Here is a 15,972-nt window from a genome sequence, read left to right as displayed (position 1 = left end):
AGTGACATTCCTGGGTCTCCTATTAGACCTGATCATGGTTCTTCTTTTAGCAATGTAACTTTACACCCCTCCCAATTGAATTCAGCCAACGGTTCTACTTTACATCCCGAGGGAAAGAAAGAAGACGGAGGTATATTGAGTACACTGAAGTGTGTTCTGGTGTTCTTGTATTTCGATTTAGCTTATCAATATAGGATTCAGAAATGCAATTTAGTTGGATAGATTTTGTCAGGGGGATTTTGCAGCTAGTGACTTTACCACGGCAATATTCATAAGTTACCCATTCAATGTCCACTACATGCCGCCTCTCATTCAGAGGTGGCTAGACATGGCCAAGGAGACGGTGCAAATGTTAAGGCTCTTCTGCCACCAGCTGGCGAGACAGGGGAGTTGCATACTAAATCCTGCTATTTTTGTCAAAACCAAAGAAAGCTTTAGGCCCTCCTGGTAAATGAATTTCTTAAATGATTCCTGAAAAACTGGAATGTATACAAAGCTGCCTCATCAAAGCCATACACCTCAAATGACCAAACACAAATAGCAGTGGTGTTATTCTTTTTTTTCTTCAGTCCATGAAAAAGTGACACACACTGACAGCAAAATTCTGGTTAGTGTGCTGGTGAGTTTTGAGCCTTTTTCCTCACTTGTAAAATGACAGGTCAAGGACAACAAGTGGCACCTACCTAGACATCAGTCTTTCACCCACAATTCAGATTACTTCTAACATTCCAGTCAAGGCAGGACACAAATGTGACAGCAACACTCAACAGATGACACACATACATACACAACAGATGACACAGATACACACATTTCATTTAGAATATTGGATAAACTAGTGGATAGTTTCATCATTCATACCTGGGATTTGAATGCGCCCGCATGGACTGATAGAGCTTTATCCAAGGCCTCAGGTGAATATCCAAGTCAGAGTTGAAGAGAAAGCTCCTCATTTTACCACTGGGAAATGGGGCGGCCATAATCGGCAAGCTGATGGAACATGCCAAGGCCTACCCCGATGGCATCAGTCGACAGTTCAAAAAGGTCAAAAGTCATACATCTCATCCACTGAACACGAAGTGCACAAATCTCAAATAAGAAAGTGCATCAGTGCAACATATCCGCACATGTACTCCATGAAATATGTCTTTAGCTTTAGGACAGAATTGACCAACATATTTATATTCATGACATCAATAATAACACAGGTATTGACACTGATTGTGTCAGATATTGCTGAACAGCAGCTGATGTTGTGGTGGATATGCCATTGGATATCTGGTAGCACTTTGAGCACCTGAAAATGACTAGGAAACTATGTGGTCATAATAGCTAATACTTCCTGGTACTTAATGGTACCCCCCCCCCCAAAAAAAAGGTTGAATATAATTACTGTGTAATTACCATTTTACCATGTAATTTCTTACTAAATACCTGGTCATGTATGTACAGGAAAATTATGTGTACCAGAATACCGTTTTGAATGTGTAAATACGTTGTCTCTATACTTAACTTACAGCTTATACAGAATAATGGACCTCTGCAAGGAGTCTCCAATTGACCTGTCATGTAGATACAGTTGAAGTCAGAAGTTTACATACACTTAGGTTGGAGTCATTAAAACTTGTTTTTCAACCACTCCACACATTTCTTGTTAACAAACTATAGTTTTGGCAAGTCGGTTAGGACATCTACTTTGTGCATGACAAGTCATTTTTCCAACAATTGTTTACAGATTATTTAACTTATAATTCACTGTAGCACAATTCCAGTGTCAGAAGTTTACATACACTAAGTTGACTGTGCCTTTAAACAGCTTGGAAAATTCCAGAAAATGATGTCATGGATTTAGAAGCTTCTGATAGGCTAATTGACATCATTTGAGTCAATTGGAAGTGTGGATGTATTTCAAGGCCTACCTTCAAACTCAGTGCCTTTTTGCTTGACATCATGGGAAAATCCAAAGAAATCAGCCAAGACCTCAGAAAAATAATTGTAGACCTCCACAAGTTTGGTTCATCCTTGGGAGCAATTTCCAAACGCCTGAAGGTACCACGTTCATCTGTACAAACAATAGTACGCAAGTATAAACAACATCATACCGCTCAGGAAGGAGAAGCGTTCTGCCTCCTAGAGATGAACATACTTTGATGAGAAAAGTGCAGATCAATCCCAGAACAACAGCAAAGGACCGTGTGAAGATGCTGGAGGAAACAGGTACAAAAGTGTCTATATCCACAGTAAAAACCAGTCCTATTACGACATAACCTGAAAGGCCGCTCAGCAAGACACTGCTCCAAAACCGCCATAAAAAAGCCAGACTACGGTTTGCAACTGCACACAGGGACAAAGATCGTACTTTTTGGAGAAATGTCCTCTGGTCTAAAAATAGAACTGTTTGGCCATAATGACCATTGTTATGTTTGGAGGAAAAATGTGGAGGCTTGCAAACCAAAGAACACCAATCCAACCGTGAAGCACAGGGGTGGCAGCATCATGTTGAGGGGGTGCTTTGCTGCAGGAGGGACTGGTGCACTTCACAAAATAGATGGCATCATGAGAAGAGAAAATTATGTGGATATATTGAAACAACATCTCAAGACATCAGTCAGGAAGTTAAAGCTTGGTCTTCCAAATGGACATTGACCCCAAGCATACTTCCAAAGTTGTGGCAAAATGGCTTAAGGACAACAAAGTCAAGGTATTGGAGTGGCCATCACAAAGCCCTGACCTCAAGCCTATAGAACATTTGTGGGCAGAACTGAAAAAGCGTGTGCAAGCAAGGAGGCCTACAAACCTGAATCAGTTACACCAGCTGTCAGGAGGAATGGGACAAAATTCACCCAACTTATTGTGGGAAGCTTGTGGAAGGCTACCTGAAATGTTTGACCCAAGTTAAACAATTTAAAGGCAATGCTACCAAATACTAATTGAGTGTATGTAAACTTCTGACCCACTAGGAATCTGATGAAAGAAACAAAAGCTGTAATAAATAATTCTCTCTACTATTAATCTGACATTTCACATTCTTAAAATAAAGTGGTGATCCTAACTGACCTAAGACAGGGATTTTTTTACTCCGATTAAATGTCAGGAATTGTGAAAAACTGAGTTTAAATGTATTTGGCTAAGGTGTATGTAAACTTCCGACTTCAACTGTATATGTTTTGGGTTGTGGCTCGAATCGTTTTGTCCTTTTGTTGGGCCACATGAAAGCTCCAAAGGTCAAAGGTCCCAGCCACACACCTCCCTCACAGCCGGCTCCTATCCAGCCTCTTCTTGGCAGGGTTGGGGTACTGGGGGTTCTCGATGACCCCCTCCCCAAACTTGAGCTCCAGGAAGGCGCGGTAGTTGTTCGGGCCGTAGGCGGTGACGCCGGCGAAAGGCATCGGCACCAGCGGCTGCAGGAAGTGCTCGGGGAACTCCATATCCTGCTTGTGCTCCATCCACGTGTCTTTGGTCATGACGCCGTTCCGCGGGTAGAAGGGCCACAGGTCCACGTGGAGGTGGTTAGCCTCGCTGTATTGCACCCGATAGAAGTCCCCCTCCACTGCCCGCTCCCACACATAGCCGTTAGCATCCACCAGAGAACCAGAGTCCAGGTTCTTCAGGTAGTCACAGTTGGGCACGTCCTCCAGGTAGATGCCCAGGTCCACATCATAGTCCCATGGGATGATGTCCTGGTGGCGGGCCGCCCCCAGCAGGGAGCCTCCTTCCAGCCAGTAGCGCACCCCGGAGCTCTCCAGGATGTTGATCACATACTTAGTGGTCTCGCGGAGGGCACGCAGGCAGCAGGGAGGTGTCTAGCGCTCCAGGTACAGGTACTCAGGGGTGTCGTCCCGGACCGTACCGAAGCAACGCTCCGTCTCCTTCCCACAGCCGTGCCACTGCTCCTTCCCATCAGCCAGTAGGAGACGCTTCAGCCCAAAGTTCTTCATCAGCTGGCTAGTGGCCTCCTTCAGATGGCTGTCTGCCTTCCACTGGTTGTGGGCTGAGCTGAAGAGAGGCCGGTGGCTGGGGGAGAAGCAGGGGCTCTCCAGGAGCTTGACCTTCCAGCCATGCAGGGAGGTCTGGATGAAGAGCGAGGGCAGCAGGGGCCTCCCCAGTGGGACAGACAGGTTGAAGAGGTCCTCAGAGCGGATGAGGACCACCACGTCCCCCTGAAGGGCTGTACACACGCTACCACTGGTCCCAGACGCCGCTGTGGAATAGGTGGCCGTCCACTCTCTAAGGCTGACCCGCAGGTGCAGGCACTGAACGGTCGAGCGTGCCAAAACTGGGGAAGCCACCAGCCTCACGGGCCCCCCACCCTCCCCCTCCAGCTCCCGGATCAGCCTCTCCACAGCCCGGCCCTGCTCCAGCTCCACCCCGTCAGGCACCAGCAGCACAAACTCTGTCTGAACGTGGAACTCTGGCCGGTGGGCCTGCGGAGGCTGCTCGGGGCTGGGGGAGAGCACCAGGAGACGGGCCCCCTCGGGGAGAGACAGAGGGGGGTAGGGCGGGGTGTCAGACACAGCCAAGAAGGGCAGCTCAGGTCTCTGGTGCAGGAAGGAGCGTGCCACATCACCGACGTAGTTCTCAAAATTCTCAAACTCCCGTAGGAGGACAGTCACACGAGGGCCGTGGCTGTTCCCCTCTCCCCCGATACCTCCAACCATCCCCGCACCAACCCCTACCAGGCCCCCCATGCCGCCCTCCAGCCCGGAAGCAGGTAAGGCAGCCTTCCTGGAGCCCCTTCCTGGGTCCCGGCGTTTCTCCATCATCTGCTGCTGGGCTTGGGACACATAGTAGAGGATGAGCAGGTTCAGAGCGATGGCTCCAGTCAGAAGGCCCTGGCAGAAACTCACCCGCATGGCACCTCTTGCTGCGCTCGTCTGGCTCAGGGAAAGGAGAAGGTATAGGATGGAGCTCTCTATTCAGAAAGCTGGCCATAAACATCAGGACCCCATCGGTAAAGAGCTACAGCCTATGTGCATCGGAAGAGTAATGACCAACTGCTGGAATAGCTGAAATACACAGAAAACACAGGAATATAAAATGAGTCCTAAAACAAAATGGTTTCTAAAGCACTTCAGATGGCTGTGATAGGTTTTAGAGGCTGTAGTCTAGTTTATTACATTATATTCAAACGTCAAGGGAAAAGGTGCAGTGTGTCTCCCATACATGGACTGGATTGCCCTAGTTCTCTTCGGCCAATACTTTGACCTAGATTGTAACCGTAACTATAAATTACAGCCAAAATGAGCCACAGAGATGCTTCAAATTGATGCTCCGTGTAAGTATAGGCCCATGCTCCCTTCTAGAATTGCTACCGTAGGCTGTCAAGTATTGCTACAGCAATACTACCACATTTCCAGTACTTAGAAATGTGTCTGCATCATGCAATGTACTTTTTATGCTGTCAATTTAATGCTGACAGTAGACTACACCTATGCTGCATGGCTTCTATGCAACCATGATCATTCTCCATAATTTCACAAAGACCACCCCACAAAATGACCCCTATAAACGCTTCATATGCAGGACTCGTTTGTCTTCCAATGTGAATCACGTTCTCCCCGTTATATTGCCTAACGTTCTCCAACTCGTTAGAATGAAATAGCATACAAACCATAATGCGCGGAGCGTTACATCGAATTCGCTCGCTGTGTGGAAAGGTTGCTGAGCCAAGCACAAACACGGAGACACCACCTGTGCAATAGCGCTTACTGACAGTGTAAAATATGAATGATATACTGACAAATAAACTAAAGAAGTGTTCATAGACTGGGAGCTTTAGATTATTATCAACACCGCGGTCTGTAACGTTATACCCTTGCTTTGCTGTTTCGGAAACGACCACAGGAAGCTTGCGTGAGATCACAATATGGCAGGAAGCGACGTCCCTGGTTACTGTAACCGGAGAGACCCCCATGTAGTAGATTTGCTCTTAGCTCATTTTTTGGCACCGTTCCTCCACGGGAGTTCTTGCGTTTAGTCTTTACGCGAGAGAGGAAGAAAGAAGGGTCGAGCGTTAGTGCTGGGTTTGTGAGGGACGGGGTTGTTGTTATCGCTGCTTGTTTTCCCCACCTCCCTGTCCTGGCGAAAGCTCAAAGCGCTAAAATGGAGGCGGAAAGATCCGGCGGAGTAGCAGGGGGAACGAACCAGAACTCTGGAGGCAGCGGCGTGGGGCGCAACCCGAACGGGCCGAAATCGGTGCTCGGGCAGGCGACAACAGCAGCAGCGATGGCTGGATCGTCGCAGCCTCGAGAACCACAAGACGGCGACGCAGGCCTATCGCTTCCCGGGATCTTGCACTTTATCCAGTTCGAATGGGGACGCTTCCAGACCGAGAAATATCGTTGGGAAGCCGAGCGAGATGAACTCAGGGTAATTATAGTGTTATCATCAAGCAATAGCTGTGTAGACTATGTATTAATAGCTAGTTACGATAGAGAAAAAAGCTAGCCTAGCATTGCCAACATCCCACAGAAGTCACGATCGCTCCTCAATACTTTCCCCAATCGGACAGAATTACTGTCCACATGATCGCGAACCTATTCACCCCTATGCTCCTGGATAACAGTTCTCTAAAGCTTTTTTTTGTGTGATCAAAGCAAACCCAATATTTGGGGCTTCCAAAAAAAATGTCACCGTTCTTGACTAGTCTAAAACAATGGGTTGTGGATTTATTTCATGTACAGCATCAATTATCCGTGTGTTTCACATTGAGGCGCAGTCACTGTCCGAGCCACACGCTGATCTCAACGCAGCCAGACATATAGTCCACATTGTCTAATTATAGCGGATCACACAGGTGGCGGTGTCAATGGGCTTTGTAGAGTTGCCCCAACGGTAATTAACGCCAGATGGTTGGACTCCGCTGTTCTTCAACCCCATCATGGTTTCTCTCTGTGAGATTACGGTGGGTCACGTGACTCACTGTCAATTACAACGGATTCAGTGATGCGTCTGTAAATCCCGGAGCCACACACACACACTAAAAAGACCGATGACGTAATGCGGTTCTTCCGCCGTTTACACACGTTCACATGTACACTCATGCCTGCCTGGGGAGTGCAAAGCGTTTTTTAAATGTATTGCTTTCCACATCATGTGGCCTTACTCCTGTCAACACGTTTAATTATAAGGATGTTGAATGAACATGAGCTGATGAAATACGAGTTTGCTTGATTATTTACAGTAACCTAAAGGTCTGTGTAGAAAAGCAATACCATTCCACTGCTGTCAGTGTATTTCACTCTCCCGCTCACTCTACCCTATAGGCTATAGCCTAGTTTGAAGTAGGAACTTTATATAATATGGATGAAACATAACAAACTGGCCGTGCTGATCTTATAGCAGTGTGGGGGATTGAAGTCAGAAGTATGTCACCACCACTCAAGTCTTACTGGGAAGGATTACTGTGCGTGAACGTGAGTGTGTGTGTGGTCTGGTTTTCACAGGCTCAATTAGCAGCAGAGCTCGGGCCAGGAGAGAGATAGAGATAGAGAGAGGAGCGTTTGGGTGCCCTGTTCAAACAGTAGCCCAGCAGTTTACATAAGAGGGCACCAGTGGCTGCTAAAATAGGGAAAGCCCTGTGGCGAACACACACACACACACACACACACACACACACACACACACACACACACACACACACACACAGAGCCTCCATGAACATATACACAGAACACACAACACTATACAGCATAATAGCCTACAGTTTCCTCTGGGCTAGTGCTCTGTCTCAAACCAAAAGTTGATTGATGACTGCCTGGTGTGTGGAAAACATTGTCCTTCCCTGCCACGTGACTGTGTGCGTATGTGACATTGACAGGGCGTGTATGGTGTGCCAGTGGTATCTTTTTTAGTGCTGAATCGTGTCGTTAAACGGGAACACCTGTGTGGCACTCTGTCTCCTGTGACAGCCAGCCAGGCTGTGGCGGGGCTGGGCCGAGCAGTTGGCTAGGCCAGGTGTGACCTAACGTAGCAGGAGTTTCTTTATATTTTATATATAATATATATTTTTCTTCTGCACTGTTCAACCAATCCAGTTCAGTGTCGCCTTGTTGACGCCCAAAAGCGTAAGGTCACGTCACAGGCTCTCTCAATTTCTCTGAAAACCAGATGCATCCGGTTGTCATTGATCCCCGCGAAGGGTGGGCCAGGTGTGACGTCCCCAGAGCAGAGCCACAGGGCCATGTGACCACAGCCAGCAGGCCGTGCCAGGGGACAGACAGACAGGTGGCACAGCTCTGGGCCCTGTTATTCATCACTGATCTCGCATGACCGGGGATAGGTCAAAGCTATGTGGCGGCATCCCTGGCTTAATCCTATCCGGTCAGGTAAGATCAGTGATTCCTTTAAGAAAGCGAGGACGGGGGATACTTCTATAAAACCCGCAGGCCTCTCACCTCTGTCAGGCTATATCTGTCCAGTAGAACTGTAGAGGGGGTCCAGATCAAACAAAGTAATTTCTCTACTGAATATCTGAATATACTCCTGCTGAGTCTGTAGAGAAAAGAGTCTCTAAATCTCGTGTCCTACTTCATTAGGCTTAGTACAGTCGGTGCTGATCAAGGACCCACAGCACTCCTAGCTGGCTCATAAATGTCAGATTAGATTTCAACGTTGCGATCGCAGTTGCTCTTTGCCATAAATGGAAGGACAGAGCGCTTTGTAGCCGTTGACACTCAAGAACAGTGGCACTCCGACTAGTGGTGACCCAGATGACACCACTTCCTGCTGGGGCATGTTAAGTGGGGCCCGTAGTGCCCTTCACTCAGCTCTAATGAAATGCCCAGTGCTCTCATGCATGACACGCGTATGTACAGTACTGTGCTTTGCTCGCCCCTCGCACACTTCTGGGCTCTCTCACACTTCATTTGGCCTTTCTTTCTCACATTGACACATGCAAAGGCACACATGCACACAAGCAGACTTTTTGCACAACTTACACACACACACACAGCACACACACACACACACACACACACACACACACACACACACACACACACACACACACACACACACACACACACACTCTCTCTCTCTCCAGTTCCCTGTCCCAGAAAAGTCCTCTGCTCTACTTGTTGGCTGATGGGTCCCAGAGGGATGGAGGATGACATAGAGGTAAAGGAGAGGAAGAGCTGCCCTTGACCCTGTTCAGCGGGGGTGGCTGTTCAGCGGTGGGGGCGGGGCTGACTGATGAAATGCGCCAGTCAGATCTCCTCAGCAGGCCAACTTCTGAGAGAGCCATACAGAGAGTGCTGTAGTGTTTTTACTCAGAAAGGTAGTTGTTTAGCCTATCTTTGTGCTAAGACTGTTGTTGGTTTATGTGCCAGTGTTCAACAGGCATGTTTATAACATAGCTGATGCCCTTTATATTACAGGTCACAGCTTTTTATTTTGGTTCAGGTTGTGACTTAATTTGTCCCAGAGGGCAATTGGTTTTTGGCACCAAGGAGTACGTAGACGTACATACAATGCTAGTGCATGAGTCATGGGTTGGCAGCCGTCAATATCAATATAACATTGCTCATGATCAACCAGTAGCAGCAGCAATCGTGTAAAGTAAGGCCTACATAGAAGATAAGTAAAGTGCGCTGTGCACATTCTCCAAAATGTCACGTCAACATCATTCAAATGTGCGGATAAAAAAATGCTGACCGCGTTAGCATCATCGGCCCATGTAATGACAACCAAGGCGATAAAACTAGTTAGGACAGACTAACCTCGTCCCTGTATTCACGAGGCCAATGGCCGTAGGGGTCAAAGGTAAATGAGTGCTTATACCTGTTAGTATTAACAGTTGGGGGAATCTACACCGGGAGCCAGAGGGTAGGACATGGAACTCCTGGTGTCGGGGGCAGGCACAGCCTGACAGGATAGATTCTAACTTCCTCAGCACTCATCTGCTGTACAGGTCAGACAGACAACTCTGCTGGACTGCTGTGATCTTAACACATTTACTATCCTAGCTAGTGCTTTTTTTGTTGGTTGTTGTTGCTTTGATACCAAGGTTACCATGCCAACAGATCAAGGAAAATGGTAGGACCGACTCAATGTACGCTTTATAAAAGGGAGTCTTCGAGGTCCTGTCAACCTGGAACTTCTGCCCGTTTCCTGAGACAAAAAAAAAAGGTGTCGCTGGTAATTCTCGCACATCATGTCAGTGTTGGACTCAAAGCTCAATTGATCATCAATCATGGTCCCAAGGTACTTATAATTGGCTACGGTGTCTACCACCTGGGCCGTAAGGATAGTGTTCTGAGAGGTAGGGAGTTGACACCTGAAGTCGATACACATATCTTTTGGTTTTTGTCACATTCAGTTTTAGGAAACCGCCGTGGCACCAATGAACAAACTCCTCAACAGGCCCCGGGGCTAGTTTCATCGGCATGAAGCAGACTGACTATTTCTGAGTCGTCCAAACTTTAGGGTGTGCTGGTTCTTGTACTGGCTATGGCACTCATCCGTGTGCAGGATATAGAGGTGGGGCGAGGACACAACCCTGGGGTGAGCCTGTTGAGAATGACCGCTTCCCTGCCAGGCTCCCATGCAACCTCACCCTCTGGGTTCTGCTAGTAAGACAGTCAATGATCCAGTCCATTACATTAGAGTCTACACTAAAACGATTAGGGAGTTTGTTCGTAGACCTTGCGAGACACTACGTGACCAAAAGTACATGTGGACACCCTGCTCGTCAAACATCTCATTCCAAAATCATGGCCATTAATATGGAGTTGGTCTCCCCCCCTTTGCTGCTAGAGCAGCCTCTTCTCTTCTGGGAAGGCTTTCCACCAGATGCTGGAACATTGCTGCACTAAGAGAGTTAGTGGGGTCAGGCACTGATGTTGTGCAACGATTAGGCCTGGCTCACAGTCGGCGTTCCCATTCATCCCAAAGGTGTTTTGATGGGGTTAAGGTCAGTGCTCTGTGCATGTCAGTCAAGTTCTTCCACACCACCAATCTCGCACAGCATTTCTGTGTAGACCTCGCTGCCAGATTGTGAAGCGCGATTCCACTGCTCCAGAGTCCAATGGCTGCGAACTTTACACCACTCCAGCCGACACTTGGCGTTGTGCATGGTGAACGTAGGCTTGTGTGCGGCTGCTTGGCCATGGAAACCCATTTCACGAAGCTCCCGAGGAACAGTTCTTGTGCTGAAGTTGCTTCCAGAGGCAGTTTGGAACTCGGTATTGAGTGTTGCAACTGAGGACAGCCAATTTTTTACACGCTATGCACTTCGGCAGTTCTGTTCTGTGAGCTTGTGGCCTACCACTTCGCTGTTGTGTCCTTATTGCTCCTATACATTTCCACTTCCATCAAACACTTACAGTTGACTGAAGCAGCTCTAGCCGGGCATTGCTTGTTGGAATGGTGGCATCCTATGACGATGTCACGCTGAAAGTCACTGAGCTCTTCAGTAAGGCCATTCTACTGCCATTTATTTTGTCTATGGAGATTGCATGGCTGTGTGCTCAATTTTATACACCTGTCAGCAACGGGTGCGGCTGAAATAGCCGAATCCACTCATTTGAAAGGGGGGTCCAAATACGTGTGTGTGTGTGTGTATATATATATATATATATATATATGAGAGAGAGATACAACATCCCGGGCAGCTTAATTGATGACTGGGCAGTGTACATGTTCTGTGGGCCCTGTGCTCTATGTCAGATGGCAAGAGAGATGAAACACCAGCTGTGTTGAGATTGAAAGGCAATCAATCCATTTGAGTTTTGGGGGTCTGTGCATACCTAATAAAAGAAGAAGAAAAACATTGATGGATTTATATTACATACAGTATCTGATGAATTCCAATTGAATAAGTCATGCATGGAATTTAGAATTGTAAGTCGCTCTGGATAAGAGCGTCTGCTAAATGACTTAAATGTAAATGTATATATATTGTATAGTGTATATGCTTGAACTTTTGATGTGGGTTTGATCACAGATCACTGATCTGTAGGGAAGTCATCAGAGTGAACTAAATGGCATAAAGTAGACTCCTTCTCTCACCTCTACTGGCCACACTTCCAGACTCAGGATCTACTCCAATACTTTTGAAATACATCATCCCTCCCTCCCTCCCTCCCTCCCATGAGGTCCTTGCTGATCTGTATATGGTTGGATGGCCCGGGTGAAGTTCAATTCCCACCTTATTTCTGTCCGCAGTCCAGCTCTTCCAGCAAGGAAGGAAGGAAGGAAGGAAAGGTGCGTGTTTAAAACGGGGCCCCTGGATTGGACAAGATCCTGTTGTTCAGACAGGGAGGGGACGCGATGTTCATGGATCGTCATGGTACTCTGACATGGACAGATGACGTGCCCCTCCTGTGCGTACACTGTATCACAGCACAACACACACACACACACACACACACACACACACACACACACACACACACACACACACACACACACACACGGCGGCAAGTAAAGCCATGTCAGATTGCAGGGTGCCAGTGGAGACAGAAGTGGGAATATATATTTCCAAGAATGTCGGGGACAGTGGGAGAGATGACTGATGCTTATCTGGGACGAAAGGGACACTCCAAAGAAGTGTGTGTAAAGAAGACGCGTGCGTGCGTGTGTGTGTGTGTGTGTGTGTGCGTGTACAAAGCGTTAGAAAAATGGCTGCACCCAACACAGTGCATCTACCCGGTAGCTACCTTCACTACCCGGCTTGGCCGCTCCTCTGCTATACCCAGACGGACACAGCTCTGAGCATAGTGCCCTTCAGGTCTATTTTAGTACCGGGAGTCTGTAGGCGTGACATAGAACGCTTCAATCTGAAACGCACGGGAGGTGCTGCACTCAAAGCGAGGTCGTTTCGGTTCGCAGTAGCACCGTCACGCTCTTCTTGTTTGCGCGAGTACGGTTTGCGTATCCCAGCCTTGTGCAGGCCGCCATTGTAGACGTGCCGGCGGCATTTTTAGACTCCTCTACGTTTCTGGGGCCCGGGAAGAGCGATTGGACCACACACACACGCACTTCTCTCCTCACGATGGTTTCCCCTCCAGATGTCTGGGTTTGCTGGTCGGGAGAAGTTCTAAATACAGAACGCCACTCTGTCCACAACCCGCTACTTAGCCCGGTGCTCGATTGCGGAGCCAAACCAACGGTATTTCTGCACTGTACGTTGTATTTGTTTGAGTGGTCCAAACAAACTTCGCCTGGGATGTGGCATGCTCAGTAATGTTGTGTGTGTGTGTGTGTGTGTGTGTGCTCATATGCTTGACCTGTGCGGGTGTGCGCGCGCAGGCTCAGGTGACGTTCCTGCAGGGCGAGAGGAAGGGGCAGGAGAACATGAAGCAGGACCTGGTCAGGCGGATTAAGATGTTGGAGTACGCCCTTAAACAAGAGAGGTCAGACGCACGCACACAGACACACACAGACACACACACACACACAGTGTAAGGCTTGGGTAACACTGCCATCTTGTGGTTCTTCCTCTCTCTGCAGGTCCAAACACCAGAAGCTGAAGACAGGCAGTGACCAGAGCCCAGGGGAGAAGAAACCAGAGGCAGAGCAAGGTATGCAGGCTCTATGATGACCTTATGTAGACTCTACGTATGCTCTAGGCCAGGGGTGTCAAACTCATTTTGCCCCGGGGGCCGTATTCGGTCTTCAAGAACATTTTGTGGGGTTATATTTCCTCGCCATCCAAATGTGCAAAAAATGAGTCCTTCTAGCCATAATTTGATGCTCCCTGACTTTCTACCTTTCATTTCTGTGATTGTTAGCGAGTTGGACACAGTCAAGAAACTGTACGAATGTAGGTCCTTTATCAGTTCTACTAATTTCTGTTTTGGTCTTTAGAAAGTATATTAACACACAACAACATGAAATATCATTTTTTCACTCAAACCACCAACAGGCCGGATTGGACCCTCTCGGATGGTCTAATGATTGGTTCACAATGTAGCCTCGATCTAATGCATTCTAAAGCAGAACTCGTAACTTCCCTATGCTTCTGTTTCCACGTTTTCACCATTGACGTGTGTGTGTGTGTGTGTGTGTGTGTGTGTGTGTGTGTGTGTGTGTGTGTGTGTGTGTGTGTGTGTGTGTGTGTGTGTGTGTGTGTGTGTGTGTGTGTGTGTGTGTGTGTGTGTGTGTGTGTGTGTGTGTGTGTGTGTGTGTGTGTGTGTGTGAAGCTGTAAGTGTATCTCTGGTGATTCCTTCTGTTATATCAGCGCTTCCTCCTCTAATTGACTCGTCCTGTACCCCGCAGTGCCTAATGGGCCAGCAGAGTCTGAATCTGAGCCAGCCAATCAGATGTCCTGGAAGGAGGGCCGTCAGCTACTGCGCAAGTAAGGCTTTCTCCCCATAGCGAGAGCAAGGCCTCCTCCCCGTAGCGAGAGCAGGGCCTCCTCCCCGTAGCGAGAGCAGGGCCTCCTCCCCGTAGCGAGAGCAGGGCCTCCTCCCTGTAGCGAGAGCAGGGCCTCCTCCCCGTAGCGAGAGCAGGGCTTCCTCCCCGTAGCGAGAGCAGGGCTTCCTCCCCGTAGCGAGAGCAGGGCCTCCTCCCCGTAGCGAGAGCAGGGCCTCCTCCCCGTAGCGAGAGCAGGGCCTCCTCCCCGTAGCGAGAGCAGGGCCTCCTCCCCGTAGCGAGAGCAAGGCTTCCTCCCCGTAGCGAGAGCAGGGCTTCCCCCGTAGCGAGAGCAAGGCTTCCCCTAGCGAGAGCAGGGCCTCCTCCCCGTAGCGAGAGCAGGGCCTCCTCCCCGTAGCGAGAGCAGGGCCTCCTCCCCGTAGCGAGAGCAAGGCTTCCTCCCCGTAGCGAGAGCAAGGCTTCCTCCCCGTAGCGAGAGCAGGGCTTCCTCCCCGTAGCGAGAGCAGGGCTTCCTCCCCGTAGCGAGAGCAGGTCTTCCTCCCCTTAGCGAGAGCGGCACTGTCCTCAACACCTTTAAACAAACTGTTGAGTCTGAATGAAGAGGCTGATCGTGTGTGTCCATGGTTTGCTCGTGTGTGTGTGTGTGTGTATGTTCGGTGTGTGTGTGTGTAGGTACCTGGAGGAGGTGGGCTACTCGGACACCATCCTGGACATGCGCTCGAAGCGTGTGCGCTCCCTGCTGGGTCGTACCAGTCCCGAGGCTAACGGCGCCCCGGCCAGCAGCGAGCAGCAGCCCACCCCGGATCCCGAGCCCCTGGCAGGGGGGGAGTCACTCCTCATCAGACAGATAGAGGAGCAGATCAAGAGGTGAGACCCCCAACACGCACAGCCCTGTCCTGGGTGTAGGGTGCTGTGGACAGTGATGAATGGATCTTGTCTCCATGGTAGTCACTGTGAAGTTGATCAGTACTCTGTCTGTGTTGGTGTATTGCATATTTTTTGTCAAATTCCTATAACTGTCAGCATTGTTGCTGGGAGTTGTGTGTTGCCGCTGATGTGTGTGTGTGTGTCGGTAGGAACGCGGCGGGGAAGGATGGTTCTAAGGAGCGCCTGGGTGGTTCCGTGCTGGATAAGATCCCCTTCCTACACGGCTGCCAGGATGACGATGAGGATGACAGTGATGAGGAAGATGACTTCCAGGGCATGGGCGTGGACCGTATAGACGGGCAGCGCAACAAGAACAAGAAGCCGCACGTTAAGGTTTGGATCACGTCAACACGGCAAAGTGTGTGTGTGTGTGTGTAATTATACCCCCGTGTGTGTGTGAGAGAGTGCATTAAAGGTCTTCTCTCTCTCTCTGTGTGTGTGTGTGTGTGTGTGTGTGTGTGTGTGTGTGTGTGTGTGTGTGTGTGTGTGTGTGTGTGTGTGTGTGTGTGTGTGTAGATGGGGACTGAGCCCACGACCACAGACCTGGACCCTGATGATGAGGAGGATGAAGACGACTCGGAGGATGCCCTGAGCGAGTTTGACTTCCTGGGATCAGGGGAGGAGGGGGAGGGGGCGGGAGAGGCCCGGATCTCAGGGGACGGCCGGGAGTTAGGTACGCCGTCATCATAGCAACCGCCTCAACCACACCTGTCTGTCAAGCTTTCTGT

At 49.1% G+C, this 15,972-nt stretch overlaps 2 protein-coding genes across 2 annotated transcripts in view; one reads left to right on the top strand and one right to left on the bottom strand.

The window, feature by feature from the left end:
• Positions 1-544: 544 nt before the first annotated feature.
• LOC118385876 (ribitol 5-phosphate transferase FKRP-like) lies at positions 545-5,856 on the bottom strand. The gene is given in 3 exon segments (XM_035773076.2): positions 545-4,774; positions 4,848-5,006; positions 5,612-5,856. Coding segments are annotated over 2 exon segments (1,614 nt in total). The 5' UTR covers positions 4,939-5,006; positions 5,612-5,856; the 3' UTR covers positions 545-3,251.
• LOC118396418 (striatin-4-like) overlaps positions 5,456-15,972 on the top strand; it is a 21,820-nt gene continuing 11,303 nt past the window's right edge. The window contains exons 1-8 of the mRNA XM_052520084.1: positions 5,456-5,542; positions 5,905-6,369; positions 13,252-13,355; positions 13,453-13,523; positions 14,222-14,300; positions 14,990-15,184; positions 15,394-15,577; positions 15,761-15,917. Coding sequence (XP_052376044.1) covers positions 5,456-5,542; positions 5,905-6,369; positions 13,252-13,355; positions 13,453-13,523; positions 14,222-14,300; positions 14,990-15,184; positions 15,394-15,577; positions 15,761-15,917 — 1,342 coding nt within the window. The remainder of the gene's footprint in view (positions 5,543-5,904; positions 6,370-13,251; positions 13,356-13,452; positions 13,524-14,221; positions 14,301-14,989; positions 15,185-15,393; positions 15,578-15,760; positions 15,918-15,972) is intronic.

Source organism: Oncorhynchus keta, chromosome 1 (genome assembly GCF_023373465.1).
Source record: "Oncorhynchus keta strain PuntledgeMale-10-30-2019 chromosome 1, Oket_V2, whole genome shotgun sequence".
Taxonomy (NCBI): domain Eukaryota; kingdom Metazoa; phylum Chordata; class Actinopteri; order Salmoniformes; family Salmonidae; genus Oncorhynchus; species Oncorhynchus keta.
This window is presented reverse-complemented; position numbering and strand designations above follow the sequence as displayed.